Source organism: Petaurus breviceps, unplaced genomic scaffold (genome assembly GCF_028583685.1).
Source record: "Petaurus breviceps papuanus isolate PSGF00001 unplaced genomic scaffold, PetGlider_PUasm1.0 80, whole genome shotgun sequence".
NCBI lineage: Eukaryota > Metazoa > Chordata > Mammalia > Diprotodontia > Petauridae > Petaurus > Petaurus breviceps.
This window is the reverse complement of record NW_027186540.1, coordinates 20,801,673-20,814,202: the sequence shown is the minus strand read 5'-3', so window position 1 is coordinate 20,814,202 and position 12,530 is coordinate 20,801,673. Positions and strand designations below refer to the sequence as shown.

The 12,530-nt window shown below is 38.2% G+C and overlaps 1 protein-coding gene across 1 annotated transcript in view; it reads left to right on the top strand.

Moving 5' to 3' along the window:
• LOC138176042 (coiled-coil domain-containing protein 146-like) overlaps window positions 1-12,530 on the top strand; it is a 245,551-nt gene that overhangs the window by 188,102 nt on the left and 44,919 nt on the right. Inside the window, exon 9 of the mRNA XM_069106784.1 lies at window positions 794-980. Coding sequence (XP_068962885.1) covers window positions 794-980 — 187 coding nt within the window. The remainder of the gene's footprint in view (window positions 1-793; window positions 981-12,530) is intronic.

Sequence of the window (12,530 nt, the reverse complement as noted above, 5' to 3'; positions counted from 1 at the left end):
TCTCTCTCTCTCTCTCTCTCTCTCTCTCTCTCTCTCTCTCTCTCTCCACCCTTTCTTTTCCGCCTTTTCTCCTCCTCTCCCTCCTTCTGTTCGCCTCTCCCTCCATTTCTCACTCCTCTTTCCCAAACCCTGAACTCCTCCTCTCCCTCTTTTAGAATAAAGTATTAACTTCACATAAATTCTACAAATTAGAAAGCTATGTATACCATTTGAATGAATTCTTTTTAAAGAAAGCTAACTGGAACATACCGAATGTTTTCATTCTTGTTATTTTCCTAGATAATCAAACTATATAACATTCAGTTCTCAAAAGAAAAAAAACATAAATTAATATATCTTTAAAATTCATGAATTACACACCTGATTTGGAACACTAGAACTTGCCATTGTTTAGGGAATTTCCAAACCAATGAATGCTATTTCAAGAGTAATTGAGATTTTTTTCCAGTGAGAACCATCTCCTTGATATCAGCATATATATATATATATTTTTTTTCCATTTTCAATTAAGTGTCAGACTATTCAGATGTTTCTACCTCAGGTCATCATCTTGGACTAACTCTTAGGTTATATTGACATGAACTGCAGTCAAACCTTTAAGTTACAGTTATACTGTTTACTGTGATTCAGGGATTATGAGGGAGTATCTCCATATATTTATGTGGGAGATGTCTACATGCTATGAACTGATGGGTATCAATGAATAGCTGTAAGAGCAAAGGAACAGAAATCCCTGAAGAACTAATGTTTGGTTGGTGGTTGTTGTTTTTTTTTTTTAAATTTCCTTCCCTAGAGGGATTGTGGAGCTCAACTTGCGAAACTGCCTCATTGACAAGCATAATTTCCATGATGAGGTCATTCGTAGGCAGAGAGAGAAAGATCGAGACATCAGAAATTTAAAGAAGATGGAGCTGCTCTTGAAAGTGAGCATGGATTCACTGGCTCAAATTCAAACACTGCATCAGCGACTCTTATTAGAGGTATGTGCTGTTCATCAAGATTGGGTGTGTGAGTTCAGCATTACATCACAAAATAAACTTTTTAGTAAGTTTGTTGAAGGAGTTTTGTGTATTTGTTTAACTAGCAATAAAGAAGGGAAGAGGCAAAAGAGAAAGAAGAGATCAGAGAAAAGGAAAGCTGAAAATGAAGTATCTTCAATTGATATCCTATCAATTGTACTACCCTGCAATGGTTATTAACAATAATTTTCTTGTTTAGTCATTTCAGTTGTGTCTGACCCTTTGTCAAACCCTCTGGGGGTTTTCTCGGCAAAGATACTGGAGTGGTTTGCCATTTCCTTCTCCAGCTCTTAGTTTTGCAGATGAGGCAATAGGCAAACAGTGGTAAAGTGACTTGCCCAGGGTCACACAGTCAGTAAGTGTCTGAGGCTTGGCACAGAGTAAGTGCTTAATAAATGCTTGTTGACTGATTAACTGGCTCTGCCAATTTCCAGGAGCCTAGACCATGGCCAAAAGAGTCTTTGGAAGATTCATGTCCTCATCTATAGAACAAATATAACATTTGTGTTACCTATACCAGAGGGCTGTTGTGAGGAAAGCACTTTGTAAGTCATGGAGAATTCTGTGAATGTTGCAGTGAGGGAGAAGAGAGCAGAAGGAACTAGGAGAAGGGCATCTATAAGCTGACTGGCACAGACTGGAAGAAGGAATGATGTAAATGATACAGATAGGGGACTGGCAAGCATGCCCCAGCTGGCACATGTACCACTGAACACTAGCCTGTATGCTGCCTTCTAACACAAGAAAACTGTTGGCTGGGAGGCAATAGATCCTCTTCCATACTTGGCAGTTTTGTTTTGCGAATGAGAAGGTTCAGGTGTTTCAGGGATTTTTAAAATACTGTGGTTTCTCATCCGTTAAGAGAAGAGAGTAATCTTTGCCCTGCCTTCCTTCTATTCATGGTTATTGTGAAGATCAAGTGAAATCATGGATGAGAAAAATCATATGTCTAATTCAGATAATTCTATTTGTAGTACTGTTTCCAGAAAAAAATAATAATAACACAATAAGAACAAATGGAATATAAATAGAAAAAAAAGAAATTGATTTACACTACTTCAAGGTTGCATAGTGCCATGAAAGTGACCCCAAAGATGTCAAAAGCTATACCACTGGAGCACGATCTCTGAAAAATTCTGCCAAGCTAAAATAATGTTAAATATAGTCTAGGCAACAACATGTGCCTAGTGTTCTGTGAAGAAGCTGGTCATCCACTTGACCACTAGGTAATGAATTCTTTGACAAAGGCAAATGACAAAACAAATCAAAATATAAAATGGTTCTCATTCCTCTGTAGCACCTTTCATTTCCACAGTGGTGATGCCATAGAATCAGGAAAGGAGATAGATGGTAATAACACAGTTTTTAGGACATGTTTAAGAATTAATATAGCTGCTATTTCTCCAAATATGAGCTTTGTCCAACAACCAGTGAACTGGTATGTTACTGGAGGAGTTGAACCTCATCAATATTTACTTTCTTGTTGTGAATTCAATAGGATTCAACAAGTACTCAACTGAGATAATGTTTGTAAAGTGCTTAACACAGTGACTAGCAAATAGCAGGAGCTTAATAAATGCTCATTTCCCACCTCCCTCACCCTATTCAGCAAAGCAACAGTTTCCAATAAGCATTGGTAGAGGGAGTTTCCCTCCCAGAAGCTCTGAAAGCTGATGAAATGACAGGCTGGGAGAAAAAAAACGCAAACTAGGAATTGAGATAATTGTTGGGCATACAAAGACAACAAAAATAGTCCCTGCCCTCAAAGGAGCTTTCATTCTAGAGGAACTGAAGACCTAAGGAAATGATAGCAAAGTGCAAGTAGTATCTTTTGTGAGAGGAAAATTAAGGAACTGGAGGAGTCTGATTTCATTGCACACCAAAGGCAACAAGAAATACCATTTCGTGAAATACTCTTTTTCTGTGCTAATGATGAGGAAAAACAGAAAGACTGCCATGAAGATAACTGAAATATTTTGCTGACATCTATTGCAAAGGATAAAACAGATAAATTTTATGAAAAATTAAGTTAAATGGACATATATTTTAATTTAAATGACTTTAATAAGGAAGGATAGAAGATAAATAATATATATGTGTGTGAGTATATATATATGTATGCATGTACAGATATCTATATGTTGGAAAATGTGGTTTACCATTAAGAAATGAGAGAGAAAGAGCTTGTAGGCCACCCAGTAGCTTCATGTCCGTATGTACTATATGTCAAGAAGAGAGCCAGAAAATAATAGACATGCTCACCAAATAATATCACAGAAATGAAAGTGATTATGTTTTAAGAGAGGAAATAGCTGGTTAGTATCATAGTAATCTTTTTAGAACCTTTGTATTCATGCCATCATTGAGTCAGAGCAAGGACCAAAAACAGCAGTGAATTAGAGGAAAGTATAAAGATGAGAATATATTTTGCTCAGTTACAGCAATTAGAACTTCTTTGAACAAGCTGTTGAAAAGATGACAAAAAGGCAAAGACATTAACTCTGATCATCAACATCTTAGAGAAGTACAATGAAATCAGTCAAAATGAGGATTACAAAGAGTCTATAAACCACCTCAGCCAGGTAACACTTGATTTCCAGGTGGAGCAGAGACATGTCAGGCAGGAACAACAGCAGTTGGGAGGCAAGTTTATGTGTAAAACATTACAGAAGAAGATATCCTGTCATAAAGCAAAGAAAAGGAGAAGAGAGGAAAATAAAACCTCATAAAAATGGGTTTGAGAGTCAACAAAACCATTTCATCTCAAGGACAACTTGATATCAGGAGGAGAACAAAGAGATACAAAATTAAACAGATTTTAGAGTTTTTCTAAACTAATCTCTTCTTGTCATTAATGGAACCAGTACATGTGGACTCTTAACACCACAATTTTAACCAGATGTTAAAGACAGAAAAGTATAGCAGGCACTTAATACTTATTGAATTGATGTAGAATAGCCCTTAAATGAAGTTAAGAAAAATCATTGGACATGACCAAGTATACATAGAAGGAATCTGTGCTGGAGATGATCTAATTTTGAAGGCATTAAGGGCTCAGTTTTCAAGATACCCAAGGGGAAGATATTTTTTAAAAAACTTAAATCATTTCCTTCCATATGGTGCTAGCTATTGTTGTTCAGAAATGTCAGGTGTGTCCATCTCTTTGTAACTGCATTTGGGGTTTTCTTGACAGAGATACTGGAGAGGTTTGCCATTTCCTTCTCCAATCTGTTTTACAGATGAGGGACTGAGGCAAACAGGGTTAAGTGACTTGCCCAGGGTGATGCATCTAGCAAGTGTCTGAGGCCAGATTTGAACACAGAAATATTAGTCCTCCTAATTTCAGGCCCAGAACTCTGTCCACTGTGTCACCTTACTGCCCCTAAGAACTCATTAACACCTAGGGAACATATACCTACTTTCTCAGATTAACAAAATATTAATGAGAATAGTTTTATGAAAAATAGTTCTATGTATGTATCAAGGACATCTTTAATCAAAATATGAAAAAGAAATGAGCTGGGAGGCAGAGCCAAGATGGCAGTGTAGAAGCAGGAAAACTCCCTGCGCTCCCCCCATAACAACCTCAAATACCTATAAATTATGACTCTAAACAAACTTTAGAGCTACAGAACTCACAAAGTGACAGAGAGAAACAAATCTCCCACTGAAGACAGCCAGGCAGGTGGACAAGAAGGGTCCATCACAGCGTGCTAGGAGCCAAGCCCAGCCCGGTGTGAGCCCATAGTTTTAGCACCAGCACAGCCCTGATCAGCAGTGGCTAGAGTGGACTTAGGGAGAGTGGATCACCAGCAGCTGTGGCAGTTTCCAGAATTATCAATCCATAAGCCAAAGACAAAGTAAAAAGTCAGCGTGGAACTCTGTTGGAATTGGGGGGAATGGAGCTTGATTAGGCCCCTGTTCTGGGCAAGAAGTGGCAGGTGCCACAGCCGTGCAGCTACTTCCATGTGGCTGCTTCAGAGTGCCTTGCCTGCAAATTCTAGGGGGCCAATCAACCAATTAGAGGGTAATTGCTCTTGCTTTAACCTGCTTAGATCTGGATTGCGGTCTTGGGTGCAGGTCCTGGGGTGCGTGACCGGTGAGCCAGAGCTTGTAAGGGCGGCAGAGAAGCCACCCAACTAATAGCTCTGGCAACTGTGAAAACCCCAGTAATTTGGGACAAAGCTCTCCTCTCTGGAAGCAGAGTTCTACTGTGGCAAAAAGCTCAAAAGTCAAGTAATTGAGTGGCAACATGAGCAAGCAAAGCAAGCACAGCAATCAAAACTTAAGATTCCTTTTATGGGGACAAAAAGTATAAAAGCATGGAACAGGAGGAAGACAACAAAGTCAGAACTCCTGCACCAAAATCTTCCAAGAAAAATAGGAATTAATTGCAAGCCATGGAGGAACTCAAGAAGGATTTTGAAAATCAAGTAAACAAAGTAGAGGAAAAATTGGGAAGAGAAATGAGAATGATGCAGGAAAATCATGAAAAGCAAGGCAACAACCTGACTGAAGAAAATAACACCTTAAAAATAGACTAACTGAAATGGCAAAAGAGGTTCAAAAAGCCAGTGAGGAGAAGAATGCCTTAAAAAGCCAAATTTGCCAGATAGAAAAAGAATTTCAAAAGCTCACTGAAGAGAATAATTCCTTCAGAGCTAGATTGGAGCAAATGGAAGCTAATGACTTTATGAGAAATCAAGACATTATAAAATATATCCAAACAAATGAAAAAATAGAAGGCAGTGTGAAATATCTCATTGGAAAAACCTCTAATCTGGAAAATAGATCCAGGAGAGATCATTTTAAAATTATAGGACTACCTGAAAGCCATGATCAAAAAAAGAACCTAGAAATCATCCTTCAAGAATCATTCTTCTCTCAAGGAAAATTGCTCTGATGTTTTAGAACCAGAGGGCAAAATAGAAATTGAAGAAATTCACTGATTGCCTCTTGAAAAAGATCCCCAAAAGAAAACTCCTAGGAATATTATAGCCAGGTTCTAAAGTTCCCAGATCAAGGAGAAAATATTACAAGCAGCCAAGAAGAAACAATTCAGATATTGTGGAAACACAATCAGGATAACACAAGATCAAGCAGCTTCTACATTAAGGGATCCAAGGGCTTGGAATATGTTATTCCGGAGGTCAAAGGAACTAGGATTAAAACCAAGAACATCCATCCAGTGAAACTGAGTATAATGTTTCAGGGGAAAATATGGTCATTCAGTGAAATAGAGGACTTTCAAATATTCTTGATGAAAAAAAAAACAGAGTTGAATAGAAAATTTGACATTCAAATACAAGAAGCATGAGAAGGTAAACATGGAAAAGAAATCACAAGGAACTTATCAAAGTTGAACTATTTACATTCCTACATGGAAAAACAGTAGTAACTTATGAAACTTTTCTCAGTTTGAGGACAGTTGAAGGGAATATAAATATATATATATATATATATATGTATGTATGCACATATATATGTCTATATAGGAGGGTATATGTGCGTATGAATACATATGTGAGAGTGTGTATATATGTGTACAGTTTTACATAGGCAGAAGGCACATGATCAATTGAATAGGAAGGGATGATATTTTTTAAAAATAAAATTAAGAGGTGAGAGAGGAATATAATGAGAGGAGATAGGGAGAGACAGAATAGGGTAAATTATCTCATATATAAGAGGCAAGGGGAAACTGTTACAATGGAGGGGAAGAACAGGAAGGCAAAAGGGAATGGGTCAACCTTACTCTAATTGAATTTGGCTTAAGGAGGGAATAACATACACACTAAACTGGGTATCTTACCCTACAGGAAAGTAGGGGAGAGGGGATAAAAGGGAGGATGATAGAAGGGAGGGCAAATTGGGGGGGGGGGAGGGGGTAGTTAGAAGCACACACTTTTGAAAAAGGACAGGGTCAAAGTAGAAAATAGAACAAGTCGGGGGTGGGATAGGATGGAGGGTAATATAGTCAGTATTTCACTATGGAAATGTCTTGCATAACTACACATGTACAGCCTATATTGAATTGCTTATCTTCCCAGTAAGGGTGGGTGATGAGGGAAGAAGAGAAAGAATCTGGAATTCAAAGTTTTAAAATCAAATGTTTAAAAAAAATATTATTATTATTTTACATGCAACTAGGAATATGATATACAGGCACTGGGGTATAGAGATCCATCTTGCCCTACAGAAAAGTTGGAGGGGAATGGGGGAGGATATAGGAAAGAGTAGATTGGGGGAGGGGGTATTCAGTGGGAGCACTGTTTTGGGGTGGTGGGTAGGGGAAAGAAGGGGAGAAAATTTGTAACTCAAAGTCTTGTGAAAATGAATGTTGTAAATTAAAAATAAACATAAAATTTTTTTAAAATATAAAAAAGGAACAGTCAGGCTTTCTCTAATGATTTTATTGAATAGACCACCTCTTCATTTCAACAAATGTATATTAAGAATCTACTGTGTGCTATTCATGTTCTAGATCCTATGTACACAAGACAAAAAAAATAGTGTCAGCCGTCATTTATTGGTTACCAAAAAAAAAATCATTTAATTCAGCACAACAAAAATACAATTTTAAGGGTACCTCACCACATTGTGTCTAATGGCTATGTTGAAATCATACAATATTTCATCACAGATGCAACCACCGAGCTATCTTTTTCCAGCAACCTCTGATTATCATTATGAAGTAATAGATAAAACAGGGATATGTTCACCAAAGGTCTTAGCTACTCTTACAGAGTATGTGAAGCACAAATTCCAAATAAAAGACTCCAAATTCTAGAGATGATGCCTTTCTTTGTAAATGATTTTGTGCTCATTACTTCAAGTTGGTCCAGAATACTACAGATCTTCTTTAAAGAAATCTACATACAGTAACTCAAAATAGAACAGATGCAGGAAAAATCAAGTGGAAGAAAAATTCAGTTACTACATGCAATTGAATGGGCAGTCCATTGATTTACTCTGTTAAAACATACATACCTTGAAAAACAACTGAAACTCAACAAGAATTGGGACAAAAAAAAATAAATCATTGGGGGAAGAGTAGGCTGGACTGAAATTTTTAAAAGCAGCAACACTTTTAATGATTTCAAGTTGCTGCCCAACACTAAAACTGAGCTATTAACAAAAATATTCTCCCAATGATGCTTTATGGCCATAATCTCCATGTAACCAAAATGGGGGTCCCAAAGGTCAATCGAGGGGGCACATGGTAGGGGTAAGTAGCCAGAAGATTATTATGAAAGATTCATTGCACAAAATAAGTAACATAAAAGATTATCAAAGAAATGTACTGGTTATATCAAATTGACAAGGAATAATATGTATTAAAATTGTACTCCTACCCAGGATTTTTTTTCTTTAAGGTCTAGAGGAAGCTTCATAGAATAGATATTTGTAAATAATCTATGGAGAACTTATGAAAGACCTCTGAGGTAGATGGTCTCCCCTCCTACTTGTCTGAGAAAATCGAGGCCATTCAACATCACTCACTCCTCTCCTATACTCCACACACGAAAAATCTCTATACATTTTCACCCAACCTCTTCTCCTCTGTTCCAGTCTCCATCTGTATATATTTAATTCTGCTTTCTCCCCTGAATATCATTTTCAAATCATGCTAGACATCTCTACCTGGATATCAGTACCTCAAATTCAATATGTCCAAAATGGAACTTATTCTCTTCCCCCTTCCCTCAACCCGATTCTTCTCCAAACTTACTATTTCTGTTAGAACATTACCATCTTCCCATTTATTAGGTCATTACATTGGAGTCAACTTTAATTCCTACCCTCTCCCCTACCCCGACACTAATGCAGTTGTCAAGTCTTGTGAGTTCTGCTTCCATAATACCTCTTGCATTTTTTCCTTTGTTTTCACTTACAAAGTCACTAATCTAATTCTAGTCCTCATTCATTACTTCTTGGACTATTGTAATGGCCCACTAATTAACCTCCCTGCTTTCAGTCTCTGCTCTCCCTAGCTCATCCCCTATACAGCTGCCAGAATAATCTACCAGGTCACTCTGCTACCCCAAAGCTTTCAGTGGTATCCTGTTGCTTCTCAGATAAAATACAAACCCCTTAGCCTGGTTTAAGGCCTACTATGGCCTGTTTCCAATCTACCTTTTCCCTCTTATCTCATTGTATTCCCTTCTCATTCCAAGCAATCTGATCTCCTAGGTGTTACTGGGCCTCCCCCCCCCCCCCCCCCCCCCGTATTTGCACAAGCAGACCTGCTCAGAGTCTCTCCGAATCCTTATCTTCCCTTCAGGCTCATTTGGCTTAAGCATTTCTTCTCTGAGAAGACTTCCTTGATGGAAGTTATTAGAGCTCTCACCTTTTTCAAAGTGTTCACCTTCATTTATTCTTCTATGTATGTTGAATTTCTCCAGTAGAATGCAAACTGAGGCCAAGAATTATTTCTATCCCTTTTATCCCTAGAGCTTCCCACCATGCCTTGTTACATAGTAGACTTACTAAGTATTTGTTGAACTCAAGATGTGATCCCTCGCACCACTCTCAGCTCACCTTCCATTTCTGAGCTGACCACCATGGCCCTGCTTCCTATCAGCTGTAGGCTCTTCTCACTCTTCACTCCTTCTGTGGATAACCTTTGGCATTTGCCTCTTCTCCACTGGCTGCTGGATTTAGCAAGAAGGCCTAAAGAAGCATCTTTCTGTCAGTTCCTTCACAATGATGAACAGAATGCCTCTGGCCTATTTCAGCCTTCCTTCTCCCTCTTAGCCCCTCCTGCCACTCCCACAGCTTCATCTCACTCACACGTCATTTTCTTGGAAAATGGAAAGGGCATTGGATGTGGAATATGGGAAGAGCTGGGTTCAAATCATACCTCCGACACTAAGGAGCTGTGTGACCGTGGGCAACTCATTTGACCACTCCTTCAGTTTCATTATTTGTAAAATGGACATACTAGCACCTGTAGTCATTCTCTCACATGGTTGTAAGGATCAAATGAAATAACATGTGTGAAGTGTTTGCAAACCTTGAAGTGCTATGTAAATGTCAATAACTATTTTTAGTTTGTTTTTCCACTGTATGTCAACTCACGGTGAGTAGTTCCCAGTTATTTCTTGTGTTACTCAATCTGGACAGCTGTGCCTCTTTCTCCATGAGCAAATCTCACTAAGCCTTTGGGTTCCCATTATTGTTGTTGTTCAGATGTGTCTGACTCTTTGTGGCTTCATTTGGGTTTTCTTGGCAAAGATACTGGAGTGTTGGCCATTTCCTTCTCCAGCCCATTTTACAGATGATGAACTGAAGTGAACAAAGTTAAGTGACTTGCCCAGGGTCACACAGCTAGGAAGTGTCTGCGGCCAGATTGGAACTCAGGAAGAGGAGTCTTCCTACTCCAAGCTCAGTACTATATCCACTATGCCACCTAGCTGCCTCCATGGACTCCTAAGGACTCCTTTTGCTTCTCATCAGTTCTCCTTTCCACTTCTCCTTCCATTCCTTATTAGCAGAGCTGGGCCATTCAGCTCACCCTGGGGGGTAGGATGGGTTCTGAGCTTTCTCCCTAGATCACCAAAGGAAAGCAGGGGTGGAGGGTTTGAACCAAGAGCTGGCCCTTCCCTGCCCCGCCCCCCACCTTCCCTCCAGCCAGTAACTATGACTCAGAGAGACGGAAAACCATATCACAAAGGAGAGTGGTGTCCTTGCCACATTTCTAACTTTTTAAATGGAACTTTATGATTTCATGTTATGTCTTTTTGTTTGTATATTTGAACATCTGCTTTGAGTTTATAAGTTTAAAAAAGAAAGAAAAATACAACCACCTTTCGTGGAGTACATACTTATATGATAGTAAGTCTTTTTGTTACCATCTTTATGGTGGGCACCTGGTGATTTTCTTATTCTGAACCAGGCTAGAGATTGCGTTATGATGGAAGAAGAAGTGAAGGAAAGGACAGTGAAGAGAGACACCTGGGTTCTAGTGCCTGCTTCCTCACTAATTTTCCTGGGTGACTGTCATCAAGCCAACTAAATTTCTCAGTGCCTCAGACTCTACCAATTTAAAACAAGAAGGATTGGACTAGATTATCTCTAATGTCCCTTCTGGATCTATAACTCTGATTTCCATGAATTCTCAAAAGCATATGTATTGAGCCCAGGGCAGGCTTTTCATATTGTACTTTATTAAGCCAAAATGTGACTCACAGTAATTCCCTGTAACTCAATATTCCTCATTTTACCCAAGGATGAGTATAATAGATCCATAGAATAACATTTCAAATATTTAAATCACTCTTCCTCTCTACCCCTAAATGGTTTAGGAAAACGGGGGTGCAGCACTAATTAGGTGACAGGATATTGAGCTCAACCAGAATTCCAATTTATTGCCGGAACCATTCAACATGGAAATTTTTATAGTGTATGATTTAGCTCTTTCTCTGTATTTTACTTATAAATTTTCTGAGTTCTTGCCACCACTGTTACTGTCCTAGTTAACTTCCATGGCAACTATGGACTCTATCAACAGATGCTAAGCACTATCCAAAATACAAATAGATGTACTTTAACTAGAGACTACACAAGATCCCAAGTATCTGAAGGCTAATCCTTCAGGAAAATTTGTCTAAACAGTAACTTCTTAATATAAAGTTCATGATATAAACTCTAACAAATTATTTCAGTAATTATAATAGTTTGTAAATAAAACTTTTCTGTTGAAATGTGTTTTTAATGGCCAGACAAGAAAATAACTTCCATAGAAGTTGAGAATCAAATGGCATAAATAGAATTGCTTTGATAATAGATATGTTTCCAAAATTTGGTTTTTTTCAAAATGTGTTGTCTGGATACTTTCTTATTGATCTCAAAGGAAGTCATCCATGGGTAAAAGATTAGTGTATTAGTGAAAGAGTTCATTGTTTGAAATAGCTTCTACCAGAAAATTTACAAGTAGCATATATAGACATAGTCACAGTGCATGATACAAAATATCAATCTAGAAACTATTCAACACATGTTCAAGTGTTTCATATATAGCCTGGGGGAAGAAACACAAAAATAAATAAGGAAGGGTTCCTGCCCTCCTACAGCTTACAATCTGATTGAAGATAAGAAGTATAGAAATAACTTGAAGTAAAAAATAGACAATAATTAGTGTATAAGAGATGTCTAAATAAAATGCGTGTGGATTGTCTGAGGAAACAAAGGTTTGAGCTTCCAAGTATATTGATTTATTAAGCAACGCATGCCAATTGCATAACTAACCGGGAGTAGCCTTCCTCAGCTTGGAACTGGACCCTGAATACAGTGGGACACAGATTTTTATGCTTTAAAAGGAAACCAACCTAACAGGATATAAATCAGGGTACAAGATTAGGTAATCTGATATGTAATTGGAGGAAAGATAAAGGGCTTTCCAAGTTGGGAAGGGGAGAAAAAGTGATTCCCTGAAATCAGAGGTATCCCACTCCCCACCAAGTGTCTGTATTCAATCAGAGGAACAAGGAAATAATAAGTGATTGACAG